Source organism: Pseudophryne corroboree, chromosome 7, assembly GCF_028390025.1.
Source record: "Pseudophryne corroboree isolate aPseCor3 chromosome 7, aPseCor3.hap2, whole genome shotgun sequence".
Classification (NCBI taxonomy): Eukaryota; Metazoa; Chordata; class Amphibia; order Anura; family Myobatrachidae; genus Pseudophryne; species Pseudophryne corroboree.
The window spans coordinates 509687265-509698219 of record NC_086450.1 but is presented as its reverse complement, the minus strand read 5'-3'; the positions used below and the strand labels follow the sequence as shown (position 1 = coordinate 509698219).

General features: G+C 45.8%; 1 protein-coding gene across 1 annotated transcript; it reads right to left on the bottom strand.

The window, feature by feature from the left end:
* Nucleotides 1–585: 585 nt before the first annotated feature.
* On the bottom strand, nucleotides 586–2254 carry LOC134943956 (E3 ubiquitin-protein ligase TRIM7-like). The gene has a single exon (XM_063932512.1). The coding sequence runs from the start codon at nucleotides 2201–2203 to the stop codon at nucleotides 629–631; it is 1575 nt and encodes a 524-aa protein (XP_063788582.1). The 5' UTR covers nucleotides 2204–2254; the 3' UTR covers nucleotides 586–628.
* Between the last annotated feature and the right edge of the window lie 8701 nt (nucleotides 2255–10955).

Here is a 10955-nt window from a genome sequence, read left to right as displayed (position 1 = left end):
TTCTTCTCCCTCGTGGGGTTCCACGACCCCCTGGAGGGAGAATAAAATAGCGTGGTGCGAGTAGCGCGCCACCGTGCCCGCAAAGGGCTCATTTGCGCTCACCACGCTGTCGGGATACCGGCGGTCGGGCTCCCAGCGCTGGTATGCTGGTCGTCGGGAGCCCGGCCGCCGGCATCCCATACTACACCCCTCCCAACATGACCCTCTCCAGGAGGGACACAGTGTTCTGCTCCTGGACTTCCCTCTTAATTTATGATTGCCATCACCTGTGCTAAAGCACCTTTCCTATCCATTAACCTGTTCAACACAGGTTCCGGCAATCATAAATTAAGAGAAAAGTCCAGAAGCAGAGCATTGTGTCCCTCCTGGAGAGGGTCATGTTGGGAGGTATGATGTTATTACAATTTGGTCGGGCCAACAGTTTGATGGAAGTTAATGCTTGATAAACACATTTATTAGACAACAAATAGATTTCACCTCTACTATAGTATTTGGTCTGTTCTTAATTATTTATTACTGGAATAAAAAAACATCCAAAGAAATACATTAGTAATATTCAATTATTAATTTTCCACAGTAAATTCATATATTTTATGATTTATTACAAATAATCTCCTTGTTACACTATTTACTTTATGACTTTGATGCTGGAATTCTCATACACATGGAAGGCAGCATATAGGGGCTCAGTGAAGGTGGCGGAGAAGGTGTGTAAGTGTCTGATGGGGTCACACAGCTGATAGAAGGACAGACGCCCGGCCTCATAGTCCAGGTATATCCCCACTGTCTGCACTGGAGAACCTTTATCTATTTTTTTATGTATATTGTTATGACATGCTATAAATGTGCCATTAAAGTCCAGACCCCATGACTTGTCATTATAACCAATGTATGATTCATTACCACATATCTTTCTCTCTATACTGTGACCGGCCACCCCTATCAGCCAGTCCTCTGCTGCACTTACATCCACCTCCCAGTAATGTCTCCCAGATGAGAAGCTACAGGAGCTTAACACCTGGTCAGATATAAACCTCTCTGGTCCATCTGGTCTCTTGTAATTTACACCAGTAGCAGAAGCAGATCTAAGATCCCCTGATATAATAATGTAACCAGAGGCTGTCTTTACATCCAGTAATATGTCTGATTTCTCCATCACTGAGAGCTGTCTCTTTGTCTGTAGATCCATCAGATTATCAGACAAGTGTAAAAGTCCCTTGTGTGACATCTGTGAGATTATCATCTCATCCACACATCCAGCAACTCTTACATCACTGGTGACATCACAGCTCCTGTGACTGATGACATCACTTTCTGGTTCTTTCTTCAGGACAGTTAATGGATCAGTGATGTTACACATCTCCTCAATGCTACTAATCTTCCTGGACAGCTCATCCTTCTGTTTCTCCAGCTGTGTGATCAGATCAGAGACTGAGAGTGACATCTGCTCTTCCTGTCTGATGATCTCACTCAGGACACCTCTCTCCAGGGTGTCTAACTTCTCCCTGATGTCTCTAAACAGATCAGTGACTCTCTCAGAGACACCGGCAGCTTTCTCCTTCTCCTCTCTCCTGTGACCCTGCAGACGCTGCACTCTCCTCTCAGTTTCCTCTCTCTCAGACTTCAGTGTCTCAGTAACAATTCTCAGTTTCTTTTTTTTCCTCTCATAGACCACATTCAGAAGCTCCACGTGGTGATCCTGGTGGTCTTCATTCACCCAGCAAGACGTACAAATAGCAGCTGAATCCACAGAGCAGTAATACTTCATCATCTCCTTGTGTACGGAGCATTTCCTGTCTGCAAGGGAAACAGTGGGTTCAGTTAAAACATGTTCAGCGGATTTACTGTGTTTGCTCAAGTGTTTGTCACAAAATGAAGCGTCACACTGCAGACATGTTTTAGTAGCCGGCACAGGAGAGTCACAGTAAGTACAGAATATCCGGGTCTCCTCCGGCTCTGGGTGACTACATAGGAAACGTTCCACAATGTTACTCAGCTTCCTGTTCTTCTCCAGTGCCGGGCGCTCCTGATACTCTACCCTGCATTCCGGACAGGAATAGACTCCAGCCCCCTCCTGTGTATCCAGCACACTCACAATACAGTCCTGGCAGAAGTTGTGGCCACATCTCAGGGATACAGGGTCTGTGTAAGTGCTCAGGCAGATGGAGCAGCTCAGCTCAGCTCCCAGGTCTGCAGACGCCATTCTAGGGAACAGGAAGAAATGAAACTAAACTTTCTTACAATACGGATCAGTGCAGAGGGTGGGGCTGAGCAGTCACGTCCACAGACAGAGAGATGTGATGAAAGTGAAAGCACGTCTGGGAATGGCTGAGTGGGGGAAGAATAGAGCTGGGACACACTGTTTATGAGTTTTACCCAGTGTATAAAATGCAGATAACCCCATTCACATCCTAGTTCAGGTTTCTCCATATCTATGAAAGGGTTACTGTTCCAGAGATAGTATTTGCTGGGGTTCTACAGAAGAAAACGTCCCCGTGCTAGTACTGCCGCATTCCTCTTATCACTATCACCTCCTCGTCATGGTGATAGCCCATACAAAAATGTTTTATCTAAATAAAGCTCTTTGTAATAAAAATATAGATTAATAAATTTTCTAACATTAAAAAAAAAAAAAGTTAATATACTGCATTTTATTTTTAAAAGCATGGTTCTAGAGACCCAATTCCGGGTTCCCAATTCCACTGTGCATGATGATGGGGGTCACTCAGATGCAGCTGCAAAGAAGGTATCGATCAATGTTTTTGCACTGCACATGCGTCTGAGTCGCAGTGCGCATGCGCAGTGAGTGATTCACAACTGTGGTTGCAGTAAAACTTTAGTTGCAAAGTGATTGACAGGAAGTCAACATTTGGGGGTGGAAATGAGGAGTGGTCGGGCAAATGCAGGCGTGTCATGGCTGTTAGGACAGCATTTTCTGGGTGTATATACATTAGCGGCTGTGATCACACTTGCTACTGGAGAGGCCGGTGCGTCCCGGGAAAGCAGCCAGGGCCGTAACTAGGTGTGGGCAGACGGTGCTTTGCCCACAGCGCATTTGCCCTGTGGGCGCACACCGTCTGCATCCACCTCGACTGGCTGCCTTGATACTGTATGTGCAGGACAGCTGTAGCGCTGTCCGTTCCATACAATACAGGAGGCAGCCCAGCACCAGCGCCTCTCCCCAGTTTGCTCACCACTCCTTCACACTCGCGATGCGCAAGGGATGAGGATGATATAGACGCTGGGCAGGAGCGAGCCACGGGTAAGGAGACCAGCGGGGATGGGGGCGGAGATGAGTGGGAGGACCGTATACAGTAGCCGGCGAGTAAGCAGTGGGGCATTCAGGCTACCTGCTTGCATAGGAAACCCCAATGCCCGCCGGTTTAATAATGCAAGCACCCCCCCTAACACTGTCACTTAAGTTAGTGTGTCCACCGATGACGCTGCGCCAGCCTGTCCTGCCCTGTCTCTTTCCACTTGCACTGCCGCCGTCACCGACGAGTCCAGCAGTTTTGCGTGTGCTGTGGCCAGCCTACTGCTAGGCACAAGACTGCAGCAGCCCCCTTCGGCCCCAACGTTATGCTCAGGCTCAGCTCTCCCTAAAGACACCATGGCTCTGGGGAGTCCCTCCAGGGTCCTGGCAGTCCTTATCGCTGTGTCTACATTCAGTATATATATATATATATATATATATATATATATATACTTACAAATAAGAACACACTAGAGGCTCTTTTGAATGCAATAAAAGCATGTATTAATGTACGTTTTGGAGAAAACACTCCGTCATTAGTGCAGTCCTGATGACGGAGCATTTGCTCCAAAATGTACATTGATTCACGCATTTATTGCATTTAAAAGAGCCTCCAGTGTGTTCTTATTCATAAGTTCTGTATGCTGTTTATTATTTCATGGAAGCAAGTTGATTTAATTAATTGGAGTGCCGGCTGCTGTGGATTGGTGTGTGTGTGTGTGTGTGTGTGTGTGTGTGTGTGTGTGTGTGTGTGTGTGTGTGTGTGTGTGTGTGTGTATGTATATATATATATGTATATGTGTGCGTGTGTGTGTGTGTGTGTGTGTGTGTATGTATGTATGTGTATATATATATATATATATATATATATATATATATACACACACAGTATATATGTATATGTGTGTATATATATATATATATATATATATATATACAAAAAAGAGACATCCGGCACTCTGATAAATGAAATAATGCCTGGGTGCCCTCCAGATGATAATGTAGACAAATTATCCTTCCCAACCTGTGGCTCAGGTATTGTGCGGCGAAGGAAACAGGCGGCACTCCAAGGACTTGTGTAACAACTTGTTTTTGTATTCAAAGCATGGTGACAAAAAAGCAAAACAAAGGTACAGGTATCTTACAACGTTTCAAGGCATGGCAGCCTTTTCATCAGGTAAGTGACCCTGGTTCGTTTTTTGCTTTTTTTCACAGCACCAGGGTCACTTACCTGATGAAAAGGCTGCCATGCCTTGAAACGTTGTAAGATACCTGTACCTTTGTTTTGCTTTTTTGTCACCGTGCTTTGAATACAAAAACAAGTTGTTACACAAGTCCTTGGAGTGCCGCCTGTTTCCTTCGCCGCACAATACCTGAGCCACAGGTTGGGAAGGATAATTTGTCTATATATATATATATACATACATACATACTTACATACATACAATTATATATGTGCGTGTGTATATGTATGTGTGTCAAAGAGGGGGGGGCGAGGGTGGTAGTGGTGGTGGGGGACCCGGAGATATCTGTGTACCAGGGCCCAAGATTTCTGTTACCGGCCCTGCTTCTCTCCCCTTCCTGCGCGCAGCTGGCATTCGCCAGGAAGAAATGATCATCACTGCCTCTCTGCTGTAGCCGCACCTTCTTGTCTGCCCCCGGCTCTGTCCAAATCAGAGGGAAACGCGCCTCAGATCCGCCTACTTTCTGTACAGGGCTCAACGAAGGGACCAGTGCTTGTCTAACTGCTCCGTCAGCATTTTTTTACCAGTTCCACCTGGATGCAGCTCCCACACACCAGTGTCATTAACGGGACTCTCGCAGCGCAGTCCCTATCTTCAGCGGCCACCACATAGAAGCCAATGGCTAGTTACCCTCCTTATATGGACTTTGCTGCTTGCCACTTTCTCCTACCCACAGTGTGCTCATTATACAGCTGCTGTCACTTGGGTGAGTGGAGCAAAGGGGGGGGGGGGGGGGGGGTCCTGTGGAGTGACTCTGCCTGGTGTAATGTGTAAAAGGGGGACTCTGCCTGCCTAATGTGTACAAAGGGGGACTCTGCTTCCGTAATGTGTAAAAAGGGGGACTCCTGCCGTACTGTGTAAAAGGGGACTCTACCTGGAGTATTGTTAGATAGGGGCTATATCTGGTGTAATGTGTGACAGGGGCTCTACTTGGCGTAATGTGTGACAGGGCTCTACCAGGTGTAATATGTGTAAGAGGCGCTACTGTGCGACATAACTTGAATAATCAAGACTACTGTACAGCGTACTATGAATTGGTATTATTTTGTGGCCATGCCCCTTCCCCATGAGGTCACGCGCCTATGCCGCGCACTAGCCCTATTTTAAATATGGAGGGGGGGGGGGCGCCGATTCTGGTCCTTGCACACAGCGCTAAAATGTCTAGTTACGGCACTGAAAGCAGCTCAGCCTGTGCGTCTACAGAGGTACTGAGACTCTGCGGGGCGACCCGATGTGCGACGATGTTAGCGATGTTTCTGCAATCATGCAGCGCCATACGCAAAAGATGCAATCACAGTCGGTGTTATTTGGCACGGCCTCTACCCACATCAGCTTATAATTGTAACTGCATACGGCTAATCATTACAATAGGAGCAGGAAGAACAATTGCATCTGAATGACCCTCGATATCAAACCCTCCAACATTTCATAGCATGGCCATCGCTCCATCGCTTCTGGCATCGGCAAGTGTGTATGCACTGGCAGATGCCGACACCCCCGTCGGGTCCTGTCACCGCTGATATCGCTGGGTACACACATGGTGTAATCTGTACCCAGCTGTATGTTACTTCTCTACACTGGATCAGGCTGGTTCCTTTGATATACACTTCCTTCTCTAGTACACTGGCACCATGACATCATTAAGTCCGTGTCAGTGAAGAGTGCAGAGAACCACGGAACATGGAGCCACCTGTCACCCACCAGCACTGCGGGATCCGTGTCTCCGCAGCACTCTAATAGAAATCCAGGAGATTGTACCCACCCGGTGCAAATGTCATTTCCGTCACTTTGTGCATTTAGACACCATTGGTGCACTACGGTTCACTCCATCTAAACTTGCATCAGCCTAATGCAGTCTGTGGGTGCAGGCGCTTTAAGCAACACCCTCAAATCGGTTTCACCCCCCCCCCCCCTGTTACTTCCCACCAGGAACATCCACTAAAATGCTAAGACCCCGCATCCAATCCTGTGCACAGACAATCCTGGAGCATGTACTGCGCGGCTCAGGCACATGCGCAGACTTAGAACATTAGCCATTTGCGTGCATTTTACATACTATAAGGAAGTTATTGTGTGATACCGGCAGCTGCGGCTGCTGTCAGGCTCTATGACCCCGTGAAAACTGGTCAGTGCCATAGGGAAGAATATAGGAGGCAGGAGGACCCAGCAGAAACCTCTGACAACGGGTCCTGCTGGGCGGATCCAATGGCTTCTCACTGTGTGTTGGGGGTGGTGCTACAGGGGCAAGGAGATTCCTGCAGGAGACTGGTGAGGCAGGCACGCTGCTGACAGGAGGGGCCACATGCAGCTGGAATAGAGGCCGCTCTGAGGGACAGTCGGGCCACAGCTGAGATCAATGAAGCTGCCGGTGCAGGGAGAGCTGCCAATGCTGAGATCCGGGAGAGTGTGCTGAGAACCAGGGAGCCGAGAGAGAGAAAGAGATGGAGACACCAAGGTGGGGCCGCAGAAAGGCTGGTGCTGACAGCAGGAGCTGGCACCAGAGGAGCAGGGTCACACTGAACAGCAGAGGGACATTGAACTGTGTATCTAACCCACATGTGTACCCAACCTGATCTGTCACTTTACCCCAGATTACATAGAGCTGACAGGCAAAGGGCACAGCTTAAATCCTTCACCTATATACCACCGCATATGCTGCATTTAAGAGACATTTATCCTGCATCACTACCTGCAGTAAAGCTGTCCATGATACATACTTGGCTTTTCAGTTGTGCAACAAATACAGACTCCTGCATTATCCCAAAGTTATCTCTCCCCCCCCCCCCACAGTTTTATGTGCACAGATGCAAGAGCTGGCCAGTGAAGACCATCAGGTTAACCCATTATTTGGCAGGACTAAGGTTAGGACATATTGCATTAATAGCATTTATAGTGTTATTGAGTAGTTTGTTTGATAGCCATGTTTATAGCGAACAATATTTATGCTGTTTATTTAATGCACTTTAACTACTGCATTATCAAGTTTTATGTGTGGTTGTTTATATTCTTGTTTTAAGTGTATTATGGCCTCAGTGTGTGTTGCTGTAGGGCCTTTCAGTCACATGACAAGTATTCAAAGTATACAGTATCAATACTATGTACTGCAGAGTATACAGTATCAATACTATTTACTGCAGAGTGTACAGTATCAATACTATGTACTGCAGAGTGTACAGTATCAATACTATTTACTGCAGAGTGTTCAGTATCAATACTATTTACTGCAGAGTGTACAGTATCGATACTATGTACTGCAGAGTGTATAGTATCAATACTATTTACTGCAGAGTGTTCAGTATCAATACTATTTACTGCAGAGTGTACAGTATCAATACTATGTACTGCAGAGTGTACAGTAACAATACTATTTACTGCAGAGTGTTCAGTATCAATACTATTTACTGCGGATTGTACAGTATCAATACTATTTACCGCAGAGTGTACAGTATCAAGATTATTTACTGCAGAGTGTTCAGTATCAAGATTATTTACTGCAGAGTGTACAGTATCAATACTATTTACTGTGGAGTGTACAGTATCAATACTATTTTCAGCAGAGTGTACAGTATCAAGATTATTTACTGCAGAGTGTACAGTATCAATACTATTTACCGCAGAGTGTACAGTATCAATACTATTTACCGCAGAGTGTACAGTATCAATACTATTTACTGCAGAGTGTTCAGTATCAATACTATTTACTGCAGAGTGTACAGTATCGATACTATTTACTGCAGAGTGTACAGTGTCAATACTATTTACTGCAGAGTGTACAGTATCAATACTATTTACTGCGGAGTGTACAGTATCAATACTATTTACTGCAGAGTGTTCAGTATCAAGATTATTTACTGCAGAGTGTACAGTATCAATACTATGTACTGCAGAGTGTTCAGTATCAATACTATTTACTGCGGAGTGTACAGTATCAATACTATTTTCAGCAGAGTGTACAGTATCAAGATTATTTACTGCAGAGTGTACAGTATTGATACTATTTACTGCAGAGTATACAGTATCAAGATCCAACTCCTTGACCCTCGTGAGGTGGAAAAAGAGGATTTTATGCTGACTAATCTCTTTATAGAAGGAGCAGGTGGGGAAGCAGTGCGTGCACATTTATGGATGTGGAGATTCCAGCATCCAGATTGTTCATTTCTGGAATTCAAAGAGACCATTATGAAGATTCTTGAACTCATGTAAAGTAGAGATGTGCGGCTGGCACTTTTCGGGTTTTGGTTTTGGTATTGGATCTGGATTATTTTTGATAAAAACAGCTAAAATCACAGAATTTGGGGGTAGTTTTGATCCTACGGTATTATTAACCTCAATAACATTCATTTCCACTCATTTCCAGTCTATGCTGAATACCTCACACCTCACAATATTGTTTTTAGGCCTAACGGTTGCACCGAGGTGGCTATATGACTAAGCTAAGTGACACAAGTGTGCGGCACAAACACCTGGCCCATCTAGGAGTGGCACTGCAGTGGCAGGCAGGATGGCAGATTTAAAAACTAGGCCCCAAACAGCACATGATGCAAAGAAAAAAAGAGGTGTACCGAGGTCGCTGGGTGACTAAGCTAAGTAGCACAAGTGTGCGGCACAAACACCTGGCCCATCTGGAGTGGCACTGCAGTGGCAGATAGGATGGCAGTTTTAAAAACTAGGCCCCAAACAGCACATAATGCAAAAATGAAAAGAGGTGCACCAAGGTCGCTGGATTTCTAAGCTAAGTGACACAAGTGGGCAGCACAAACACCTGGCCCATCTAGGAGTGGCATTGCAGTGGCAGACAGGATGGCAGCTTTAAAAACTAGGCCCCAAAGAGCACATAATGCAAAGAAGAAAAAAGAGGTGCACCGAGGTCGCTGGGTGACTAAGCTAAGTAGCACAAGTGTGCGGCACAAACACCTGGCCCATCTAGGAGTGGCACTGTAGTGGCAGACAGGATGGCAGCTTTAAAAACTAGGCCCCAAAGAGCACATAATGCAAAGAAAATAAGAGGTGCAAGATGGAATTGTCCTTGGGCTCTCCCACCCACCCTTATATTATATAAACAGGACATTTACACTTTAACAAACCAATAATTTCAGTGACAGGGTCTGCCACACGACTGTGGCTGTAATGATTGGTTTGTTTGGGCCCCCACCGAAAAAGAAGCAATTAATCCCCCTCCCCACAATAATAATAACCCTTTTATTTGGAGTTATTATAATAATATGCAGCACAGGAGAGCATACCCCTAAATCACACACACTGCAAAGCCTATAAAAATTATTTTGATAATAACCCTTTTATTTGGAGTTATTATAATAATATGCTGCACAGCAGAGTGTACCCCTTAACCACACACACACACACACACACACACACACACACACACACACACACACACACACACACACACACACAGCAAAGACTGTAAAAATTATTAGGATAATAACCCTTTTATTTGGCATTATTATAATAATATGCTGCACAGGAGAGCGTACCCCTACACCACACAGGGCAAACCCTGTAAAAATTATTTGGATTAAATATTAATATCCCCTTTATTTGGAGTAAATGATATACAGCAGAGGAAAGACAACTGTGACTGGACTGATGCAGCACAAGACACCACCACTGGACTGATGCAGCACCGACAGCACCACTGGAATGATAGAAAATAGCAGGTCACCACCCCACGCGCCACACCATTTTCCCGCACAGACACTGAGGAGACATGTGCTCTCGCTACTCTCTCCAGGAATAGAGTGAAAATGGCGGCGACGCAAGGCTGTTTATATGGAATCCAAAACCCACGAGAATCAGACAGTGGGATGATGACATTTTGCCTCATTCTGGTTTACGAGTTGGCAGGAAGTCCCGAGTCATGCTCGGAGCGTGAAGTTCGGGGGGGGGTTCGGTTTTCTGAGAACCGACCTCGCTCATCCCTAATCTAAAGCTCAGAGATGGGTGGCCAAACACAGTCATATGCCAAAGGTCCAAGCAGATTGGGCACATTGAACAGAACTACCCACAAAGTGATCATTTAAATGATGAGAACCCAAGGTGAGGGACCAATCATCCGGAGTCGCCATGACAGTAGGTCCATCTTCACAGGAGTGCTGGTCTCAGTTTGTAGGACAGTGTCCTTACCTGAAAGTCTGCATAAATGGAACTGAACTGCCTGCATTGTTGGACATGGGCTCCCAGGTGACAATAATATGACTGTCCGAGTAACTGCACCATTAGAGGGAGCAAGAAACCATGGCTCCACCTACCTGGCTTTACTCAATGGCTAGTAATATTTAGTAGATCACATATTGCAGCTACTGGGAGGACGATGTGGGAGTTGGAAGGGCAGAGCTTCCATAATAAGGGTGTCTTGTTACTATGGTGATCCTTGGGATGAATGTGCTACAGAACTGTCCTGACAAGTTAATTGAGGCCCTCAAGACCAAGATGCAGAC